Source organism: Pocillopora damicornis, chromosome 2, assembly GCF_964200805.1.
Source record: "Pocillopora damicornis chromosome 2, jaPocDami1.2, whole genome shotgun sequence".
Classification (NCBI taxonomy): Eukaryota; Metazoa; Cnidaria; class Anthozoa; order Scleractinia; family Pocilloporidae; genus Pocillopora; species Pocillopora damicornis.
This window is the reverse complement of record NC_142671.1, coordinates 37,167,708-37,192,196: the sequence shown is the minus strand read 5'-3', so window position 1 is coordinate 37,192,196 and position 24,489 is coordinate 37,167,708. Positions and strand designations below refer to the sequence as shown.

Sequence of the window (24,489 nt, the reverse complement as noted above, 5' to 3'; positions counted from 1 at the left end):
TCAACAATTTCCCCAAACGTGAAGTTTGTCGTGCTGATCATTTTAAAGTCGAAAGTCGGTTACAAAGGAAGTTTCTTCGCTGTTAACACATCTTGTTTCCTGCTTAATATATCAATATCTTTTCCCGCAAATCCGGCGCGGGTTGCTTAAAGGGTAACTAACGCCAAACGTTTCCCTTTTTTTTTGGTCCCAATACATTCCTCTCAGGTTAAAGAATCCTAAATGCGCAAATAAACGACATATTGTGTAAAACCAAATTTTTTACAAAAAAGGTAGAGGCTTAGCTAAGAAGAAGTTTAATGACTATTCCAAGCACCATCAAAAGAGTAGTAGTTGCCAAACTACACTCTCCTTTCTTAGGCTGTACAGTTTTGTTGCAACCAAAATTGAAGTCCTCAACACTGAGACTAATCAATATGAAACTTTCAATCTTGTTGGAGAGGGAGAGCTGCCATTTACAGAGTCTGACCCAAAGGCCCTTAATAGTGATGACATTGATAACATAAATATGTGGCTCTACCTTAAAGATAAATTCATTATTTCAAATGAGGCCTGGCATGAAATTGCCATTAAGGCTAATGATCTCCCCAATATATATTCCATCAAGAAGCAAATTAATGAGCTAAACAGTAAATGGAACTTGAAACCAACACCAAGAGATGATGAAGGTGTTCAGTCAGGATTTGCAGAAAGCTTGCAAGAGCACATTGTTAGGCTTCAGAAGAATGGAGAAATCAATGATGGAGAAACTATTAAGATCAAGCTTAGTGGTGATACTACAAATATTGGAAAGGGGCTTACAGTTGTCAACTTCACTTTTACTATTCTCCATGAAAAGGATGTGGCAATGGGTGTGAAGGGAAATTATATACTTGCTGTTATAAACACTACAGAGACATATGATAATCTGAGAGACAGTCTAGCAGACCTTCAAATGGAAATGTCAAACTTAAAGGAGATGAGTGCAAATAATTGCACCTATAAAATTGAATACTTTTTAGATGGAGATTTGAAATTGTTAAGTCATAAGACAGCTGAGAAGAAGTGATGCTATTGAGAAAAAAAACTTCTGATGGATTCCCAAGGGATAAATATAAACACATGGCATATTATGAAGAATTTATCAAAAGTATGGGAATCGCTTTTAATTTTAGAATCAACAAAGAGAGTAAAAAGCTGGAATATAGAGATGTTACTGAACCAGAAAAGTTGAAACTCTTCCAGAATATAAACATTCCAACCTATGCTTGTCCCTCACCTCAGTCAAAACAAAGACATACAAGGGATCTGGGCTAAATTTATGGACATAATTGGTGATTTGAAGCTAGATTTTACATCTGAAGAGGGTATTCTTGAACTGCAAAGAGATATCAAATCATGGTTTGAGCACTTTCTCAAAGTTTACCAAGCAAAAGATGTCAATCCCTACATGCATGCACTATGTTATCATGTTCCTGAGTTCCTGTAACTTTATCAAAACATAGCATATTACACACAGCAAGGCTTGGAAAAATACAATAGTAGAGCTTCTAAAGATTTCTTCAGATCCACAAATCACAAAGGGGTTGATGCCCTCAAACAACTGTTTCTGAAGAAAAACAGGATTCAGTTCCTGGAGGCAGCAGGTTATGAAAGGGTTAAGAACACCTACAATGATGAGCTTGCATTCAATGATTGGACTTCTTTGTCCCAGCCAATACTTAATAGTTCCTGGAATAACATAGGCAAAATCTCCAGCTACATTTAAAATTCTTTCATCCCACTTCAGCCCCAGATATGAATCAGGCACCCTATTTGACTCCAACTGGTAAACCATCTTTCCTCTTTGAAGAACTCCGGGCAAAACACTCCCAAGACCTTCCATGAAAATGTATTGGTCAACATTAAGGTCTATGTTTATATCAGGGTCCTCTCGCCGCCCAGACCAAAGCTTTTTCTTTATTTCACGAACAAGTTGGCCATGGAACGATTCTTTTCTATCCTCTAGAGAGTTTTCCGAGGGAATGAACAGCTTTTCGCTGCGAACAAACGGAAAATATCCAGATCCTCTATCGGCCCTGAAGGGTGTCCATTCCTCGAAGCATGTGCTATAGCCAACGTAATAAATTTTCAACCTCTCTTGTTGATTTTGTCAACCTCCCTGATCTCAATATCCTACAGTTTTGTATCTTTCTATCGTGGATTCGCCTTTCTAACGGGGGTGTATGTTAAGTATTTATTGTAAAATCGCTTTGCTTCTTTATTTCCCTCTTTGACCTGTCCGCCATTTTGAAAATTAGCAACGGAGAGCATGCGCATTACTTAGGGTTAGTGGTCGCGTACACCTGGAACCGAGAAAAACAAATGTTCGTCGCGCTGGGGAAAGAGTTTGATATGTTTTATTTCCAAAAATATTTGATTCTTACAGAGACTTGTTGTAATTTAAAGGAGAAAGTTATGAGAATGAAATAAAAGTTGTCTATACCACGAAGCATGCCTTCACTATTTAGAATGGGATTCCTAAAGCTTTTTAAGCATGTATTCGAGTATCTTATGACGATAAGCCCGCCACCCACCCCGCCCCGTGCTATACTGTTTTCACTCAGCGGCTTGTCAAAGGTCACCATGGTTTATGATGTGGCGATCGCTTCCTGATCATCGTTCTTGTCGATCCGAGAATCAAAATACCAGCGTGATATTGCCTCGAATATGCAGCAGTTATGTAATTTGATTCGTACTTCACATTCGAGTCGAAGCTTGGGTGGCACAGGTTATTTCTTACGGTGGAATCGACGAGGGGAACTCAAACACCAGTTGTAGTGTTTGAATTGTTGGAAGAAATGGTCGCATGAGAATGTAGGAATAGTAAGTTTAACGAACAATTTCAAATTTTGCGCTTGAATTGAAAGTAAAGTTCATTTGAATGTATTTCTGACGGTTTTAGATTTACCTGCTTGATTTATATCGGCTACGCTTCATGTTTACAAGTCCCTCAAAATGGCAGCCAAACTTGGAGATTGCCGAAAACTAATTAAGTTCACGGAGATATAAAGTTTTCCGCAAAGTTTTTTTTCCTTAATTACCTTTTTTATGGCACCTACTTTCTAGCTATGCTAGTTGGATCAGTTAAGAACGCCTCGCTTTTTCAAAAATTTACCTTGAATCTGATCGGTTTTCGCGTGTGTGACTTAAGGGAACAGATAAGGTGTCAAAGGTGTCATTCAAGTCTTCCTGTTTGCTTGGCTGAAACGTGATGTTCACGAAAGTCGCCTCGATAGATAAGATAGAGTTAATATACATGGCTGTGGTATTTGTTTCTTTAAGAGTTCCGTAGTTTTTTGTAAATTTTCCTCCAAAGTTGTCTTAAATTAAAGTCTTGAAAAGTGTCACGACAAGCCTCTCTCGAGTGAAATTTAATTTCCGTAAAACTGTGAAAAATACAGAGATCCGTTCGAACGGACTGTGGTTTTAGTATAGGTACATGAATGTCTTATAAAACACAAGAAATGAGCGAAATCCGTGTCTCAAGCAAAATCGACCGGACCGCTCTTACAGAGACACTATCTTAAAGTGTCTAAACTACTTGGACCTTGCACTTCTAGTAGTGTAACGGTAACCACGAGTACTAGCAGTGAACTTTTGGAAGGTGAAAGCAGTGTGCGTGGAATGTTAGATCAGCTGAATTCTGGAATGTTCTTGAATTGCAATGTAAACGTTAATGTCAACTGCAAAGAATGATTATTCTTATCCTGGAAGTCAATAAACATTTGTTCAAGGACTGCATTCTTTTGGAAATTGATTTCCAAACACACGTGTTTGGATATCCTAACGTGTGTTTGGATATCCTAACACGTGTGTTTGGATATCTAATCACGCGTGTTTGGATCTGTTCTTTACCGAGTATCAAGGAGTATCTATGTGAATCAAATGAGGCCTTACGCATTATTAATGAGTTGGAGAAAACATGTTCGCATACTCGTGCAATATTTTGAAAGACTGGAAGACAAACTTCTTTATCTCTGTGCGGCCATTTAATATCCTCTATTTCATACTCGAAATCTTTCTCTTGCTCGAAATTTTAAAATCCTATCGGCCAAAGCAAGGAATTTGCGAATTGACCTTATTGAGGTGATACGAATCTTGGTTCGATAATGGAGGTAATCTCGCTCAATAGGTCCAGTAAGGGAAGAGTATATTCATGGAAAACTACATGAATCAATTTAGTGTTTACGTGTAGGAAGTTTTAAGTTTCTTGAACTCACATTATTTTTTCTTAGGAAAGTGTTTGGAGGTCGAAATGTGAAGTGTTTTCTGGGATAGCTGAGCTGCAATTTTCTTTTTGACACCAATTCTCAAATATCTTCTTTCAGATTTGAATGATTCATGATAAAGTTGAAATCAAAATTACCTAATCATCATAGGTCAATGTAGGAAAAATTTGGGCCTTGACAACTGTGAAGCGAACTTTACGCACTCTCTGCAAGCAACGAATAATAAAAGCAGGGATTTGGCTCGCTTCCTTTCATAACACCTCATAATCAATCGAAAGTTTAAAGACATGTAAAACCGACGAACAATTGAGGTTGAAAACGCTCTTCTTTATTCATCTCATGTTTTTATACAAGAGGGACTCACACTGATACTGACAAACCCGGTAATCCTCAAACCTCGAGGACTCTTGCCACGGCATGTTCTTCTAGTTGAAACTTCAAACCTTCCTTATCAAGGTTGGTTTTTACAAGGCGAACATCCACAAAATGGCTCGGTGGCATCTCGTGTATCACTTTCTTGGCCCTGGAGGAAAAAAAAATCAAGAATGCTCCGTGATTTCTCGCTGAAATAGGAAGTATAGATATTGAGTCATCTACTCCGACGCCCTGGTAACCACAAAGATGAAGACAGTTTCCAAACAGCGCGTTCGAGTTGTAATCATGATCGTAAGCGATCAGAATAATTTCAGAGAAATGTCTACAAATGAACCTTTATCCAGCTTTGCAGTTTTGTAATCCGATGCTGTTGAAAAGTTATGATCACAAAATTCGGAAATTTAAGTGAATTTGACAAATGAAGAAACGTGCAAACCTCGGAGGTGACTCTAAACTGTCGGGTACACTGCTTCTGAATATATGAGTTATGTTCGCCGCTTCTTAGGACGTAATTTCATAACAATGTACTGAATTTATACTGCAAAGTTACATAACAGTTGGTGCCTTTTTGGGGACTCGGGAGGGAAACCCATTAAGATCAAGTCAGATACAAGTCTGTACACAGCAGTCGAAGCCAACGTAATTACCTGTAGTTGTTTTCATATCGACATTTCAGCATTTTCCCTCCTTCGACCAAAAGGTACGTGATACTATCTCCCTTGATTGTTCCATTACAAGGAGTCATTTTCTCCGAGGTTGGTTCCCAGCCAAGCGTCTTGTTTTGCATGACAGGCCCATCGATAGGAAAGTTGCCTCCTTGGAAATTGGTCTTGTGAACAAGAGTGTTGCCTTTGAGGCTGTCAAAGTAGGAAGCATTTCAGAACGCAAAATGAATAAAACATACATTTTGAATCCACCTTACGAGGTAAAAAGATTTTAATGGAATAAAAACCTCTAAATCAACAGGTTAGATTACAATGCTGAAAGAAAAATTAGCCTAAAAGGAAGAAAGTAACGAATGTAAAAAAATTAGATCAATTTGTACAAACTAAGTGTTGTCTGATTAATTTTTGAAAAGCAATCGGTTTGCCGTATTACTGCACTTTTGATGCTTCCATGATGATATTCGTCATGGAAATCCGTCGTGAATTTTCACTTTTTCACATCGAGGCCAAATCTTTGTGTAGTGTTGTTGTTTTTGTGTAGTGTTGTTGTTTTCGATAACTCAAAGATCTTTGTCCAATCTGCAAGTTAAAAAAGCTGATTAACAGCTAAATAGTAAGTAATTACTCACCTCATTTCCACGGTGGCCGTGGCACTCCCTCCATCTTCAAATGTTAATTTCCTGTCGTATGTTAGACCCTCGGGAAATGCTTGCTTAAAATAGTCAGGAATACCAGCAGGATACTTTATAAAACATTTGAATCCATACTTCAAGGTCGGTGCCACTATGTCAACGGCAAATGGAAGGGGTCCGCCCTTTGTAACACGGAATGTCCCCGTTTGTTTGCCTCTGAAATATTCAGATGGATAGGATTTTCGACATAGTATTCTTTCATTAATGAAATCACCAGCATATGACTATTTTGGTGCGTTTTCATCACATAAGTGACTTGCGTACAATGACTTCTGGACGAGTTACTATATGAAGCTTAGATTTATAAACTCCTTTTTCCAAGACAGCCATACGCAGATGGCACAAACGGCCGCAGGAAACATAACTGAAATAACCAAATTTGCTTTGGTTAGATCAGCAATGCATCCACGCAAAAGGACAATTTACAGGTTGATCGTTATTTGACATAAACTTACTCGTAAGGTTTGCCGGTGCCTTCTCCTTCGATGGTGAACGCATGACCATTTACACAGCCCTCCATAAGCCATGTCATCTTCATGGTATCAGCTAAAACCTGAATATTGGAAGAACATTATCAAAAACCGTCAGGAGAAAAAGATTTTCTGGAGAGGCACTTAACCCGCCTATTCTGTTAGCCATGTAAACTGCAATTCACTTACATATTTTGAATGAGACATCTTAAAATCTGCTTCACAAAGTTGAGCAACGAGCACTGTTACCGCCTAAGAGGTATGTCTTGCAACTGTACCAAACTGATGGCGAGTCTCCCTGGTTTGCCAAATTTATACAGTGCCACTCAACCCAAAAAGACAATGATCAATTATATGTCTCACGCGCCGGATAACGTGTACACAGAGTTATACCCTGTTCCGACAGTTCGTGTGATCTTTTAAGCTTGACCGTCCGCCCATTTTGGCCTTATGAATTACTTTTGCCGGAAATAAGAACTTTGTACGTGACCTGGTTTCATGACCACCTAGCAAATCACGAATGTTCAATATGGCATAAACAGACCCTAAATATACCTAACATCAGTTAATAATGTAATTAAAGAAGTATTACAGACTGTTTTTTTTTCTTTTTCCGAAATGGAACTCGATGGAACCGAGCGATTCCACAGTTCTGGCCTGCAAGACTGGCAGATTAATTTTTAAGGCTAGTCAGTTATGTAACTATAGACTTAAGTTGCTCCCAGGTATCAAAAGATTTCGATAATTATCTGCCTAAAAGAGATAATCAAATTGTGACATAAGCGATTGTCGCTTATTTAACACACTTTTGAGGAAGAGTTCCCTTTTCTTTCTCACAATTGTTTTCTATCGTTGACAGTTTTAACATTAAATTCAATAAAGAGTTAAAAAAGGAAAGAAACGAACTAAGAAAGCCTTCCAACGCCGGCGTGCGTTTTCCCTCATTTTTAAGCGTTTCCGGCGAGTTACCACTGTCAGTTATTTTTAAAACTTATTAAAATGATCTCAAGCTAACCCCTTATTTAGGGCGGAGAATTTCTTACAAACTTTGCCAGATGCCGCCGAATGTTACGTAATTCTACCTTGCATAATGTAATATTGTATAACGAAATGTTAGAATGACCTTGACCTTACCTTGTTATGTAACGCACAAACTGTCGCGGGTGGATTTTTCCATTTTTCCATAATATTGCATGAGGTAATATTGCATGAGGTTATGTAACTTTTAAGGTGCCTCCGTAAAGTTTTAACCTATTTATGACGCGCGCAGCGTCGTTCTGTTTTCACGCATAATTTATATTCTTTTCTACCTTAGAGATCACTAAAAGTTACTATATACAATAGACGAGGGTCAGACTGTTGTTTTCTGTTGTTAAAATTAACAAAACGGTTTTCGTTCTTTAGCTAGAACACAACAAAGGAAGATACCCACTGGCGGTAATCTTGCTTGATTTGAGTTGAATTTTCTCCAAGTGACATTGGTTAAATTCTTCAACAATTTCCCCAAACGTGAAGTTTGTCGTGCTGATCATTTTAAAGTCGAAAGTCGGTTACAAAGGAAGTTTCTTCGCTGTTAACACATCTTGTTTCCTGCTTAATATATCAATATCTTTTCCCGCAAATCCGGCGCGAGTTGCTTAAAGGGTAACTAACGCCAAACTTTTCCCTTTTTTTTTGGTCCCAATACAATCCTCTCAGGTTAAAGAATCCTAAATGCGCAAATAAACGACATATTGTGTAAAACCAAATTTTTTACAAAAAAGGTAGAGGCTTAGCTAAGAAGAAGTTTAATGACTATTCCAAGCACCATCAAAAGAGTAGTAGTTGCCAAACTACACTCTCCTTTCTTGGGCTGTACAGTTTTGTTGCAACCAAAATTGAAGTCCTCAACACTGAGACTAATCAATATGAAACTTTCAATCTTGTTGGAGAGGGAGAGCTGCCATTTACAGAGTCTGACCCAAAGGCCCTTAATAGTGATGACATTGATAACATAAATATGTGGCTCTACCTTAAAGATAAATTCATTATTTCAAATGAGGCCTGGCATGAAATTGCCATTAAGGCTAATGATCTCCCCAATATATATTCCATCAAGAAGCAAATTAATGAGCTAAACAGTAAATGGAACTTGAAACCAACACCAAGAGATGATGAAGGTGTTCAGTCAGGATTTGCAGAAAGCTTGCAAGAGCACATTGTTAGGCTTCAGAAGAATGGAGAAATCAATGATGGAGAAACTATTAAGATCAAGCTTAGTGGTGATGCTACAAATATTGGAAAGGGGCTTACAGTTGTCAACTTCACTTTTACTATTCTCCATGAAAAGGATGTGGCAATGGGAGTGAGGGGAAATTATATACTTGCTGTTATAAAAACTACAGAGACATATGATAATCTGAGAGACAGTCTAGCAGACCTTCAAATGGAAATGTCAAACTTAAAGGAGATGAGTGCAAATAATTGCACCTATAAAATTGAATACTTTTTAGATGGAGATTTGAAATTGTTAAGTCATAAGACAGCTGAGAAGAAGTGATGCTATTGAGAAAAAAAAACCTCTGATGGATTCCCAAGGGATAAATATAAACACATGGCATATTATGAAGAATTTATCAAAAGTATGGGAATCGCTTTTAATTTTAGAATCAAAAAAGAGAGTAAAAAGCTGGAATATAGAGATGTTACTGAACCAGAAAAGTTGAAACTCTTCCAGAATATAAACATTCCAACCTATGCTTGTCCCTCACCTCAGTCAAAACAAAGACATACAAGTGATCTGGGCTAAATTTATGGACATAATTGGTGATTTGAAGCTAGATTTTACATCTGAAGAGGGTATTCTTGAACTGCAAAGAAATATCAAATCATGGTTTGAGCACTTTCTCAAAGTTTACCAAGCAAAAGATGTCAATCCCTACATGCATGCACTATGTTATCATGTTCCTGAGTTCCTGTAACTTTATCAAAACATAGCATATTACACACAGCAAGGCTTGGAAAAATACAATAGTAGAGCTTCTAAAGATTTCTTCAGATCCACAAATCACAAAGGGGTTGATGCCCTCAAACAACTGTTTCTGAAGAAAAACAGGATTCAGTTCCTGGAGGCAGCAGGTTATGAAAGGGTTAAGAACATCTACAATGATGAGCTTGCATTCAATGATTGGACTTCTTTGTCCCAGCCAATACTTAATAGTTCCTGGAATAACATAGGCAAAATCTCCAGCTACATTTAAAATTCTTTCATCCCACTTCAGCCCCAGATATGAATCAGGCACCCTATTTGACTCCAACTGGTAAACCATCTCTCCTCTTTGAAGAACGCCGGGCAAAACACTCCCAAGACCTTCCATGAAAATGTATTGGTCAACATTAAGGTCTATGTTTATATCAGGGTCCTCTCGCCGCCCAGACCAAAGCTTTTTCTTTATTTCACGAACAAGTTGGCCATGGAACGATTCTTTTCTATCCTCTAGAGAGTTTTCCGAGGGAATGAACAGCTTTTCGCTGCGAACAAACGGAAAATATCCAGATCCTCTATCGGCCCTGAAGGGTGTCCATCGAACGAAGCATGTGCTATAGCCAACGTAATAAATTTTCAACCTCTCTTGTTGATTTTGTCAACCTCCCTGATCTCATTATCATACAGTTTTGTATCTTTCTATCGTGGATTCGCCTTTCTAACAGGGGTTTGTTAAGTATTTATTGTAAAATCGCTTTGCTTCTTTATTTCCCTCTTTGACCTGTCCGCCATTTTGAAAATTCGCAACGGAGAGCATGCGCATTACTTAGGGTTAGTGGTCGCGTACACCTGGAACCGAGAAAAACAAATGTTCGTCGCGCTGGGGAAAGAGTTTGATATGTTTTATTTCCAAAAATATTTGATTCTTACAGAGACTTGTTGTAATTTAAAGGAGAAAGTTATGAGAATGAAATAAAAGTTGTCTATACCACGAAGCATGCCTTCACTGTTTAGAATGGGATTCCTAAAGCTTTTTAAGCATGTATTCGAGTATCTTATGACGATAAGCCCGCCACCCACCCCGCCCCGTGCTATACTGTTTTCACTCAGCGGCTTGTCAAAGGTCACCATGGTTTATGAGGCGGCGATCGCTTCCTGATCATCGTTCTTGTCGATCCGAGAATCAAAATACCAGCGTGATATTGCCTCGAATATGAAGCAGTTATGTAATTTGATTCGTACTTCACATTCGAGTCGAAGCTTGGGTGGCACAGGTTATTTCTTACGGTGGAATCGACGAGGGGAACTCGAACACCAGTTGTAGTGTTTGAATTGTTGGAAGAAATGGTCGCATGAGAATGTAGGAATGGTAAGTTTAACGAACAATTTCAACTTTTGCGCTTGAATTGAAAGTAAAGTTCATTTGAATGTACTTCTGACGGTTTTAGATCTACCTGCTTGATTTATATCGGCTACGCTTCATGTTTACAAGTCCCTCAAAATGGCAGCCAAACTTGGAGATTGCCGAAAACTAATTAAGTTCACGGAGATATAAAGTTTTCCGCAAAGTTTTTTTTCCGTAATTACCTTTTCTATGGCACCTACTTTCTAGACGCTTTCCAAACTATTTTGTGTTTTCCAAAATAGCATTTTCCGTGAAAAATGGACCTTTTAGACATATATTTCATATCGATTCCGCAAAATATCGTGCTTTTTTCCAGAGAAAGTGAAATGTTGGCTTTAAAGCAGCACTATTTAAGCAAAAAACAGGGAAATTTCTCCTATTTGATAAAAGCAAAACGCTTCAGTTTTCACGGATTAAGAAAGTGTGTTGCTTCAAAAGAGCAACATTTTGTATAATTAAACGGAAAGTTAAACGTAGGTACAATTTACTCGTACAAATATTCATTTTTTTACTGCGTTGCTTGTTAAATCTGGTCAAAGTGCACATAATGCTCTGCACGTTTAAGAGTGGAACGATAAAGTCTTTAATTTTAACCCTTAATATGTGTAAGCGGTTTTTTTTTTCATTTTTATTTGACATGGTATCAAGAACTGTAATGCAGAAATTCTGCAAAGTTTGACGGCCCAAGCGTGCAAAAATTCTGCACGCTTTGCCGTCCAGTGCTGCAGAAATTCTGCATGGCATGGCGTCCAATGATGCAGAAATTCTGCAAGGTTTGACGTCCAGTGCTGCAGAAATTCTGCACGCCTTGACGTCCAGTGCTGCAGAAATTCTGCACGCCTTGACGTCCAATGATGCAGAAATTCTGCAAGGTTTGACGTCCAGTGCTGCAGAAATTCTGCACGCCTTGAAGCCAGTGCTGCAGAAATTCTGCACGCCTTGACGTCCAGTGCTGCAGGAATTCTGCACGCCTTGACGTCCAGGGCTGCAGAAATTCTGCACGGTACGACGTCCGCAGCAGCAGAAATTCTGCAAGCAATGATATCCTGAGTTAAAGAAATTTTATGTGTTGCAAGGTCAATGCTGCAGAAATTCTGAGTCGTTGCTTTTCCATTCTCAAAAAAGACAAATTGTAGAGGGCCCACGCATACCAACAATTCCGATCAGTTTTCTATTTATGCTTCTTCTATTTTTCAGTGATCATAGTTGAAATAACAATACTGTGTATGCTGATGTTTTTTGAAAGATAGGATAAACTTGTGAAAATAAATCCACGGTTGGAAACTAAAGGCTATTAACAGAGGCCCATACCCGCTTTATTAAACAGAACTATTCATAAATCATGCAGGCTTTTAATCAAATGCCAAAAGGTAAGTTGTTGAAAGGAAATTAATTTTCTCTTCCCTGCAAAAAAAGAAAATCGTGTAATTGAATTATTGTACACATTCAGGATGAGCTCCTAACACATTTAAGATTCTTTTTAAAGTTTGTTTTCAAATTTTTTAAAATTTCGTTTTATCAAAGAAAAGATGGAAGTAATCCTGTCTTGGCATAAGGAGAGCTCATCTGTTGCAGAATAGGATGATCTGTTCATTTTTAAAGAAATTTAAAATTAGATGACCTTGGAATGAGGACTGTCTGGAACCGTGAACAATGCCTTAAGTCGTTTTTAGTTTCGCTCTTGTTGTTTTTGTCATGACCGGAAATGTCTCCAATCAATCAATTTCCCAGAATGTACTTTGTGCTCCGAGGTATCACGTTTCTTTTCTAGATGGTTGAGAAATCCTGCACGCGGTCGAGTTGTTGTTGATGCTTTAGTTATACCTGGATTGTATTCGTCGATTAAAAGAGTTGATTAATCAGGGAACGTGTCTTTGGTGCGTTTTCGACAAGGACACTTGAAGCTGAATTTACATCACCATCACTGAGTGACGATATCGTCATTAATTGATGAGATAAATGTTTTTCCTCGAAGTTACCCGTTTAATAATTTTGATTTCAACTGACGATGCAAGATTTAGATTTTTGACTCCTCTTCCTTCTGTTCACAAGGCGATGCAGTAATGTTGATCCAATAGTATCCAAGAAAATTAGTCTTTCACTGCTCACACATAATTGTCTACAATTACGGGGTTTGTAAGGCCTCCTTCTGTACATATGGATCTCAAAAATGAAAAGAAAGTGAATTTACATCACATGGACATTTCAAAACTGGATGTATGAATTCATCAACACTATCTTGACTATGATTTGAACAGATCTTGGTGTAACTAGGCTAGCTTGGCTTTCGCGCAGATAATGTTTTACTGAAGTTTAGCCGTACTGAACCTTTCGTATAACCGTGGGTTTATTGAAGCAAATTGAAACGCATCCCTTCAGTAAATTCGTTGGAACTAATTTGTCCTGAGAGAGGGATAGTAAGATATTGCAGGCCTAAGACGAATTTTCAAAAAATCAGTTCATGCTTCATGGACATAAAAGAGAAAATTTCTAATCTCTCCTCTGATGTTCATGGTTTCAGGGAAATCTTGAGGTTTTCACGCTATGAAAAAAAAACGAAAAAATTCAGGTTCAGGTATACTTCAGGCCTCATACAATTTCGTAAATTCACGAATAACGTTAACCTTTCAGTAAAATTCACGCGTCGCATTATAACTTTGGCCTTCATCACGCGTCACGTATAAACCCTTAGTGATGCACCAGTTTATTCATACCTTAAGTTTCCTCACAGAAAGTGATTCTCCACAGGGTCCAGCAAAGGAATGTGATGACTTTTGCAAAAAGTCCGCACCAATTATTTTTGGAGAAAAGGTAAACTCTTGTTCCTGTTCTGTAAAGATACGCAGCTCCTGATTGTATTATTTTGATGCACCATACTTCCAATACTCCCATTCCCCTTATCTTTCGGAGGCATCTGGCGTATGAAGAATTTAACGGACGCAAATGAGATGTGAGTTAGTTCAAAGACCAACTATTTTCAAAGCCGACAGACCGATGAATCATGAACTCGTGTCTTCTCATCATTGCCTCTCTTGTAATAAAATTTAGGGCGCAATTAAGAGCGGCGAAGAGAGAGTCGCAAACAACGACATTTCTGTCTGAGGTTTTCACACCTTCAAATCAATTAAGAATATGACATTTTCCCGTGAGCGCTAATCTAATCAACTTAAAGCTTCCTTGATTCTTTCTCATGCTCGTTAACTGTTCGAAATGCCTTGCAATTGTAAGGCCTTGTCCACACTAAACCTTCTTAAGCTCAGAAATTTGAGGGGTTTTTTTTATAACCATACTAAGGAAACAGATGTATTTTTCTTCGTCCCGGCGGGCTATAAGTACACTGGCGGCACATTGGGCATGCACTCAATTATGGTTAATTATAAAACTAAAGAGCCGCGACGCCGGCGGTTTTGAAAGGCACCGATTTCGCTCAATGAATACTGACCTTCACATGCTTAGCGCTCACGGTAGGCCTAGTTAAAGATATGAAGTCTCCATTCGTTTGCATTATATACCAAGTTGGCGAGTATAGGGTTAGTATTTCGATTAGAACTCGTAAGCTGTGCACTGTGCAATTTCACCAACGAGGGACAAAAGTCCCTTCAACCTATTGTTTTACAAACCGCCGACATCCGCTCGTAATATCCCAAAAAATCGTAGAATTGGGCTTTAGTCAGTTTTGTTTGCTATGCGCTCTTGTCAGACTCTGAGTTGAGTTAATTTGTATCCGTCGAACAAAAATATTTCAACCGATGATGGCGAGGACACCGGAAACATATCCCATTTCTACGAGCCATGATAATTTTTACGATTCGGGAATCACCACCAGAGGAAAGACATCCCAATGAAGATCAGTGGGTTGACTTCGATGACTCAAACAATTCTTTGAATACAGGATCTTTCATTTATGGAGAAATAATTCCGGATTTAGAGAGTCAATTAGAAATTGAAGGTAAAGTTAAAATCACCTGAATACAAAGTATAACAAGCAGCAATTCAGAGTCGATAACTTTTCAAATTTCAAGGTTGACAAGAGGTCAGAAGTATGCAAGTGTGACAGGTAACGCGAACTTCAGTCGTAATGTATCGTAACGATAAATGTAATTTAGTGTTATCAACTGAGTTGACAACGTAAATTGGCCACTGCAAAGAGTTTAAAGGCTGACGTTTCGAGCGTTCGCCCTTCGTCAGAGCGATTGGGTAACGATAAATATAGAGCGATTAGGTAACGATAAATGGTCTGAGTCAAACTTTGTTTTCCAGGCACAAGTTTGCGATCCCATCGATATAGATACAATTTTACCAAACGCTTATTGAATCGTCATCTCTAAGTCGATCTCTTATTTATGAATTGTATGTTTTCAGTCCTCGATGGAGATGTAGAACCCACAAACATTTGATAGAAGCACATTTTAGGCCAATTTTGTTGTTGCGAAAATTGATACGATGCATTAAACATTAGTGAATTATTTCAGATTTCTTGGATTCCGTCGTTGTTTTCAATGCAGAACCCGGCCAAAACCAGAGGCGCCCTCACAATGGCTTTGTAGAGTGGGTCTTCAGTACATTATCCCTTTCATTGGTTTGTGACTTATTAGGCAACATTGCACGGTTTGATTTTTCTTAGTCTGGAAACAGTTGCAGCTGACAGAGAGAGAGGATTGTTTTTCCTAGAGGCTTATTTTTGCCCTCTTATTGAGATACACATGTAGCATTATTACCTACTGTAAACATTGGTGGAGATATTAATTAAAATCTGTGATACTGTTAATTTAGTTTTCCTCTGAATAGTGAACGGTTTAAAGTTTTCATCAGAAGGTTGAGCATTAATTTCCCTCTAGTCTTTTGCAAGACAATGCAAGATTTAAATCATATATTTGCTCTCAATTCATCACGTATACAGATATTTTAAAATAGGTCAAAGGACTGAAATCGTGACTATATAGAGTAGATTGCTTATTTGCTGTATAACAAACTTCAATTTTATAAATTAATGATATTTTTCAGTCAGTTTTTGTATCTGATCATAAAATAAAGTGATATGACTTAAATTGTATGTTGTATTGCTTACTTTTTTTTAACATTTTTAATATTCGCATTTTATCATGTGGCATTAAGCCATGTGCTATTTTAGGTACATAATTCCTGTTGAAAGTTAATTGACAGAATATTTGTGGCATCTGTTATTGACTGGCTAGAGAAAGACTGTTATATTCCTGTATCCATGAGTGAATTTCTGCAACATCTGGTGAATGAGAGGATGCAGAATTTCTGCAACATCCGGTGTATGAGTTGTCACAGTGTTTCTGTGACATTCTGTGACATTCTGCAACACCTTGTGAATGAGAGGTTGCAGAATTTTTGCGACACTCAGTGAATGAGTTGTTGCAGAATTTCTGCAACACCTAGCGTATGAGTTGTCACAGAATTTCTGCGACACCCAATGTATGAGTGGTTGCAGAATTTCTGCGACACTTAGAGTATGAGTCGTCGCAGAATTTCTGCAACACCCAGTGTATAAAGGGTCGCAGAATTTCTGCAACATCCAGTGTGTGAGTGGTAGCAGAATTTCTGCGACATCCAGTGGACTATTGGTTGCAGAATTTCTGCAACACAGTGCATGAGAGGTTGCAGAATTTCTGCAACATTCAGTGACTGACTGTTAGCAGATTAGACGGATTGCCTCTGCATCTTTTCATGATTGTCCATTAACACATAGTTTCTTACGGACGCGCTTAATATTGCAGAGGAAAATGTAAATTTTCAATTTATTTTAAAATTTGTCCGCCAGATTTGATAATTTTTAAGTGATTACCAAAACTTGCAGAGGAAAATCATTAATTTATCCAAAAATGTGCTATTTTGGAAAACACAAAATAGATTGGAAAGCGTTTAATCTGATATATTTCGCCAACCCATAGTTTGTACATCAACGATGCATGTGTCACCCAACAGTCATTTTCCCATTTTAGTTCAGACAATATTTCGGTCGACTCTTTCGTTGATAACTAACCTTTCAACCTCAGGAATGAAATTCGTATTTCTTTGGATAGTGAGAATTTCCTATCACTGTCAACACCTTCAAGAAGTTAAGTTCGCCGCTTCTTATTACGTAATTTCATAACAATGGACTGAATTTATACTGCAAAGTTACATAACAGTTGATGACTTTTTAGGGGCTCGGGAGGGAAACCCATTAAGATCAAGTCAGATACATGTCTGTACACAGCAGTCGAAGCCAACGTAATTACCTGTACTTGTTTTAACACCGACATTTCAGCAATTTCCCTCCTTCAACCATCAGGTACATGATAGTGTCTTCCCTTATTATTCCTTCACAGGGTGTCATTTTCTCCGAGGTTGGTTCCCAGCCATGCGTCCTGTTTTGCATGACAGGCCCGTCGATGGGAAAGTTGCCTCTTTCAAAATTGGTTTTGTGCACGAGAGTGTTGCCTCTGAGTAAAACACATTTCAGAACGCAAAATGAGTAAAACATAAATGAGCAGTTGTGTAAGAAAATTTTGATACCGGAATTATAAGAGATTGTATGGGAATATGTACGACCGCTCTAAGGAATGAACAAATACATCAATTTCTAAATAAAAATACCTCACCTTACTTCTACAGCGTATCGCTTGTTATCTGACCGCTTAATTTGATGAAAAAAAACCCATTTTGGCGAGTTGTCGATTTCGGGGTTTTCTACGTACATAAGAAAAGCCCTTACGTACATAAAAAAAGGGAGACGAGACGAGTGACAATCCTTGTAATTATTTTTCGAACCGCTAACTTTGTGGGTGATATTCAACGTTTCAATGAATTGGCAAGTTAAGGCTGAAATCGTTTACAAGGTGGAGTTTTGCGATTGCATGGTGTAGTGTAACGATAAGGTTTGAAAACTTGATTGATCGAAAAAAGAGTAATCACCGAGTTGCAATTCGCTTACTTGCTTTGAATGAGACATCTTGAGATCCACTTTACAACCGTAGACATGACTCTACTCTCTCAAAGGCAGTTTGCTCATTCAGTCTGGAGAGAAACAGCCCTTCTTTTCTTCAGGTCATCCCTTGTCAACAACGTGATGTTCTAATGTGTTTACATGAGAATGGCAGTGTGATCATGCGAGTGCGTAGAAGAGTAGAGAACAATCCTTACTTTACTGAACCTGATGAAAGGAGTAATGATGTAAATTCATCTGTGGATATAATCTATGAGAACAAATGCCAGTCAGATCCAATGCGTCTCAGAAAATCAAGCCGACTCTTTGGCTTCATGTGCTGTCCATCAAGTGAACGGAAAGTTGCCCTTTTGATTAGTGATGGAAGAATGATTATTTGGGAATTAAAGGCTAAAAGGCCACAGTAAAGAGAAAAAAAAGCTGACGTTTCGAGCGTCAGCCCTTCGTCAGAATGATTCTTTGTACTCACTCTTGATCAAAAAGATCATTCCAGACACTTCTTGTATTATAAATGTATCTTTTATTAACTTGTGTGAAGAAAGTATCAAACACACATGACAGACGTCTATTGTGAAAATTATACATAAAGACTGCGATATTAAGAAAGACAAGGTCAGCCAGTTTAACAATATCTAAGCATTTGAAAATTGGACTGGAATGCTCACGAAATTTAGAGAAAGTCAACACTCGTATTGCTCTCTTTTTTGAAACGAACAAAGGCTGGGTAGTTGAAGAAGAGGTGTTACTCCAAGAAATTAAACCATAGGTTAAGAAGGGATATATTAAAGCATAATATAGTTTAACCAGAATATCTGAATTCACATAATAACGAAGTTTAGAAAGAATACCAATATTGCGCTTAATCTTTTCAGCACTGTGGCGTACTTGACTTTTCTAAGATAAATTAGAATATATTACAATACTTAGATATTTTTTCTGAGTACTCTTGGTTTAAGTTAATGCTATTTAAAGAGAGTATGATATGAAAGGGTAACTTTCTTCGTGGAGGGTGGAAAATGACGAAAGTCAACCAAGTATGAATATTTACTAGTTCATTGTTTACTTTGGATTCAAGGACTTTAAGATTTTTGCGTTTATAAAACAGATTGGCATCATCTACATATAAATGAAAATCTAGAATTTCAGAGTAGTTACTAAAATCATTTACATCTACAAGAAATGATAGTGGGCCGAAAACTGAGCCTTGAGAAACACCACAAGAGGCCGGATGAGGATCAGACTCAGTTTGCCCCAAGGAAACATATTGATATCTGTCGTAAGATAGGAGATGAACCAATCCTTGGTAACACCACGAATGCCATAATAATCTAGTTTTTCAATCAAGATATTACGATTTACAGTATCAAAGGCTTTACTGAAATCCAAAAATACACTTCAAGAAAATTCCTGGCAGTCAATTGCATGTTGAATCAAGTCAATGATGCTTACGATAGCATGATCTGTGGAGTGTTTCCGCACGGAAGCAAAACTTCTTACAATAAATTACTTTTTTCTTCTTCAAAAATTCTAAATTTTTTTATGCATCAACTTTTCTAACAGCTTGCTGAATAGATAGAGAATAGAAATGAGACGATAATTATTTAAACTTGTTTGCACGCCCTTTTTAAAAACAGGGGTAACTTTAGCTATTTTAAATAAATCAGGAACAATTCCAATAGAATAAGAAGCATTGACTATAATTTCTAGAGGTGCAGATATAACATGTTTGGTAGCTTTTAAAATAGCAACTGGTATGCTGTAAGGCCTAGTAGACTTATTAGCATTTAGCGCAATAATTTCATTTTCAATTTCGTCTGTTGTTGTGGGAAATAGAAAGAAACTGTCTTGAGATGGGGCTGTGAGATACCGAATGGAGGATTTATTTACACGAGGAATATTCTTTGTCAAATTATTTCTAATATTAGCAAAGAAATTATTAAAAGCATCAGCCGTTGACTTAGAATCATTTAATTCAACATCCTCAACAAGTAATTTAGTGGGAGTAGAGCCAGATCTGGATTTAAGATTAACAAGTTGTCTTATCCCCTATCAGACTCTCTTGGAATCAGACTTGTTTACATGGAAATAATAATTATAATAATTGTTTTTACTTACTTATAATAAGTGATGAAAATTATTTCTATAAAGTTTGAATTTGGTGCGTTAATATACAGATTCAGCTGAAATATACTTCTTGAAAAGTTTATTTTTTATGTTGACTGAGACCCTCAAAGTGGTACTTATTCATGGCTTAGATTTCATTCTTTATAAAAGTTTAGAGAGTTGTATGAGATGGATATGAACATCAATTATGCCTTTATGAGACTCTAGAGTAAAAGGAGTCAAACATTATATTAGGATCAGGATTAGCATGTAATACACCTTTCTCCGTTCGCTTTCCTTTTACTCGGAAGACGATAGCTCGTTGATGTTTCCTCTTTTTTCAGGTCAACTCCTATCTTTCGACCGAGCTCCACTACAATTTCGTTCGTATCTTCCCGCGTGTCACTAGAAATCTCTGGAATACCCCGGATTTCCATGCAGTCTCGTCTCGAGTATTGTTCAAGTTCGTTAAATGATTCCTTTAAAGGAGAACTGAAGTCCGAATTCATGTAATTTTTTTACCGTGTATCGTACATTTATGTATGATGGAACAAATTTCCGTCATTTTTTTCCCTCGAACGACAATTTTCATCCAGAAAACGAAGGGTTTTTAGTGATAATTGGCTCGATATTTGACTGTGGTACGTCGGCTCAGAACACGAATGTCAGCGTTTCTTTTTGTAGCGTGTAACGTAGGTTATGGGGATGAAGGTAAACACGGCAAGAAACAGGCAATTTGAATTCAGGACTGCGGCTTGCTCACGGGAAATAATTTTTGGTTTTCCAGGAGTAAAGATTGTGCAAGGTGAAGCAAAAAATGATTCAAGCGCCTCTCATATTAGAAAATTGGTCTTCTATCCAGGGATTGTCTTATAGAAAAATATTTTGGCTTTCGTAACTCTGTGTCTCTGAAACGTAGTTACGTCCAGATTATGTGCGGCGCATCTTTTATACTTAGATTGACCTCGATGTTTTCGAAATAGGGTCTCCACTTTAATTTTTCTTACATACTGGTGATATTTCATCTTCCATTCTGTTTCCCAGATTTTGTTATTTACCCTTTTTAACATTAGTTTGCAACGCGTTTGTAGTCTGGATTTTGCAATGGCATGTACGATAACGCACGCTGTTAACAATGTCGCAAGAAGTCCAAAAGGAAATAAAATTTTGAAATTCGTGCTGAACTTTGGTTTATAAGTTCTCTATAATGGGTTGAATTCTTTGCTTACGCAAGAAGGGATGTAAAAATACGGACGCCCGAGTTGTTTGAGTTTATTCTTCTATCTGTTCTTGGCGGTTAAGTAGCCCTCGTTGCTATATTTACTTCGATTACTTTCGAGCTAAAAAATGGTATACTGCGCGGCGTTCGATTGTAATAACGACTCGAGGTACACAACTGGTATATCCTACCATTGCCTTCCGAGGGATGAAGCTCTACTATAACAGTGGCTGGCAAAGATCTCACGAGCGGATCTGGTCGTTTCGAAAAACTCTAGGCTGTGCTCAGAACATTTTACACCTGATTGCTACGAACGAGAGTTGAAAGCAGAAATTCTTGGTTTGAAATCCAGATCTACGCTAAAATCAGGTGCAGTACCCAAGGTTTTTTCGCATCGGAGACCATCAAAAAGACCTCGACTATTATCGGAGAAACGTTCGGAAGAGAAAGTCAGAAAAGAAGTAAGTGAATCGTGAATTCCCCACTTGCAACTAGGTTGGGTTGTTGCAAAGCTTGGGTTGTTGCAAACTCTTGAAGGTCCTCATCATTTATGCATGATTGATAAAAAAAAAAATTGAAAGGTGAATGCTGTTTGGGGGCAATAACAATTTATATCTTAAGGAATATCACCCGAATAGGTTGCATTGAGAAACATTAAATTTTCGCAGAAAAGTATTTCTTCTCCTTAAGCAAAACAATATCCTGCCATGGAATTCCTTCTAGTTTCATGTTTTTTTTTTTTTCTGAGTAATCTTTGTACTTCGTCTCTCCTGAAAATTTTTGACCAGTAAGTAAACAAAATTAAATTGTTTCAGAATAAAATGATTATTCTTTAATTCAAGGAACATTATACCTGTCCCTTGTTAATTAGCAGGTGAAAAAAATTAGTACAAGTAGACTATAAATAAGTTGTGGATATTATTCTTTAAATAATGAATTCTTTTAGCCTTCTTTTCTTCTATGTGAATAAAAACTCAATACAACTGGAAATTCTAAGTTAAAACCAGTGTAGGCTTTCAACCAAAGAGGGCAGGGTCAGGTGTTATATTTTCCAAGAAAATCCCATTAAATCATTGCTATAACCATATAGTAGCAGAGTTTATCCCCCATACCTACATTTTTCATTCTCTCAAAGGGTCACTAACTCATACCATAACAGAGTTAATATTTTTTCTGTTATAATATATAGCCATTTTTTAATATTCAAAACAAGTACTTATTACCCGTAATCAATGAGTTCTGGCTTAAAGAACAAAATTCCACTTTTTCTGAGCTAGGGGGGGCGATATCTGTGGCTTTCAGTAGATGGGCGTTGTGACAGTCCTGGCCATAATGCAAAATATGGGACATACACCATGATTGATCAGAAAACTGATAAGATTGTTGACTTCAAGGTTGTTCAGGTCATTGAAGTAAATAATAGCAATGCCATGGAAAGAGAGGGTTTTAAACGCTGTACGGAAAACATCTATGAAAAAGGGAGGAAAATTATGGTTGTTGCAACTGACCGTCATGTGGGCATTAGGGCTGACATGAAAAGAAATTTCACTGAAGTTGATCATCAATTTGATGTGTGGCACCTTTCCAAGAGCATAACTAAAAAGTTAACTGAAAAAGCAAAGAAGAAAGAATGTGCTGATCTCTCTCTCTGGATCAGATCCATCTCAAACCATCTTTGGTGGTGTGCCAAAACATGTGGGGGAGACATGGAGATGTTGAGAGAGAAGTGGATATCCATTGTCTATCACACTGCCAATATCCACTCCTGAGATTCAGCTGACCTGTATGAGGAATGTGCCCACCAACCAATCCCTCCGGCTATCGCCAGAACTAAAAGGTGGCTTAGGCCTGGCTCCTCTGCTTATAATGCATTGAAGGAGGTTGTATTTGCTAATAATCTGTTTAAGGACATTCAGCAACTAACACTATGTTGTCATACTGGCAATTTATAGGTGTATCATAATGTGCAGACGAAATATGCACCCAAACGGCAGCACTTCTCTTATAATGGCATGGTTGCTCGAACTCAGTTGGCAGCCCTAGACCATAATGCCAACACTGGTAGGCAACAAGGCACTGTATCTAGGGGTGCCAACCAAGGGGAGCTGCAATACAAGGTAGTGTTTCCGAAAGATACAAAATAATGGGTGGCAAAGCCCATATTTGAGAAGACAACCAATTATCATCTCAAGCCAATGCTTAATGCCATTGTAGAGAGAAAATACTTAAAACCACAAGAGAGGAATGCAACAGTCACAGCACCACACATTCCTGAAAACATTGTTAGCAAACCCCGGCCTCCTAAAGCAGATGTCATTCCGAATCATACATCGAGATTTTCGAATAACTAAGTACTATAACTTTGTCAATAACACAATCAAATGAAAATGAAAGCAATCATCGTAGCAAAAAGCAATCAAAGTTATGTTTGAGGTTTAATAACTGCAGTTGGGATGACATTCATTTGGCTCTGCATGGCTTTTGACTGAATCACTATGCAGAAATGTGTTAGTAATTCATATCCATGATAAGTGATTATATATTTCACGCAAATGTTAGAAAGAAACCGTAACATAGGGAAATAAGAGCCTCTGATGTTATACACGCAAAGGATATGTTACTGATCATTATTTAAGGACATTACGGATAAAGTTCAAAGTTTCGTAGGTTGGTATTTTTGTTAGTAGTTGATAATAATTAGAGTTCGCAGTGGCGATAGACTTCTTCACTTCATCAATAGATTTGTGTAGAGGCTCTAAAGCCTCCTCCGACAAATTCTTGAATCATTCTGTCGTTAGACCTCCCATAGTGGTACGTAGATGAATTAGGACAACATATAACGCGAAAAAAGAAGAAAAAGGAGGAAAACGCAGCTTTGATAAGCTAAATTCACTGTAAATTTAACGAAGCTCAAAAATTACCGCCATCTTTCTTACTGACCGCAAGAGTAGGGTGTAACACCAAAATAATACAAGATAAATGACAGGAAATACACTGAAATGTGTCTTCGTGGATTTGTAGACACTGAGGATAAATTGTTCGTTCGAGGCTGGTTGCTTATTTGAGCATTACGTGTGAGCAAGAGTTTATAATTTCTCGATGAGAGCCGGCCATCGATTAAGCGTCAAATAAAATTTGTAGAAAATTTGGTTTTACACAATATGTCGTTTATTTGCGCATTTAGGATTCTTTAACCCAAGAGGAATGTATTAGGGCCAAAAAAAGGGAAAATTTTGGCGTTATTAATTTAATTAGGGATGATACTTAACTATTAACAATAATGACAAATAATCTTTTAGCTGATTGGCACCCGAGAGTCAAGTTTGTGGATGACACGTCTGCCATAGAAGTACCACCCAAGAACTCTATCAGTCTGCCCAATTCGACCTT

General features: G+C 37.7%; 1 protein-coding gene, 1 long non-coding RNA gene and 1 pseudogene across 2 annotated transcripts; 1 reads left to right on the top strand and 2 right to left on the bottom strand.

Annotated features, from left to right (window-relative positions):
- Nucleotides 1-4,556: 4,556 nt before the first annotated feature.
- Nucleotides 4,557-6,741, bottom strand: LOC149051134 (GFP-like fluorescent chromoprotein amFP486). Its single transcript, XM_089196059.1, has 5 exons — nucleotides 6,642-6,741; nucleotides 6,438-6,535; nucleotides 5,920-6,138; nucleotides 5,273-5,482; nucleotides 4,557-4,773 (listed from the first exon to the last, which is right to left on the bottom strand). The coding sequence occupies exons 1-5, from the start codon at nucleotides 6,657-6,659 to the stop codon at nucleotides 4,641-4,643; spliced, it is 678 nt and encodes a 225-aa protein (XP_089052185.1). The 5' UTR covers nucleotides 6,660-6,741; the 3' UTR covers nucleotides 4,557-4,640.
- A 5,248-nt stretch (nucleotides 6,742-11,989) lies between these two features.
- LOC149051133 (uncharacterized) lies at nucleotides 11,990-14,817 on the bottom strand. Its single transcript, XR_016183563.1, has 2 exons — nucleotides 13,537-14,817; nucleotides 11,990-12,985 (listed from the first exon to the last, which is right to left on the bottom strand). It is a non-coding gene; the product is annotated as an uncharacterized LOC149051133 (long non-coding RNA).
- A 3,121-nt stretch (nucleotides 14,818-17,938) lies between these two features.
- LOC149051132 (uncharacterized) lies at nucleotides 17,939-23,341 on the top strand (annotated as a pseudogene).
- The last annotated feature ends 1,148 nt before the right edge of the window (nucleotides 23,342-24,489 follow it).

Bases quoted from the DNA above. Each gene is read 5' to 3' on its own strand.
- LOC149051134 (XM_089196059.1), bottom strand. The intron at 6,139-6,437 runs GTAAGTTTATGT...TGAATATTTCAG, and splicing joins GGCACCGGCAAACCTTACGA to AGGCAAACAAACGGGGACAT. The intron at 4,774-5,272 runs GTAATTACGTTG...TTTTTCCTCCAG, and splicing joins CGATATGAAAACAACTACAG to GGCCAAGAAAGTGATACACG.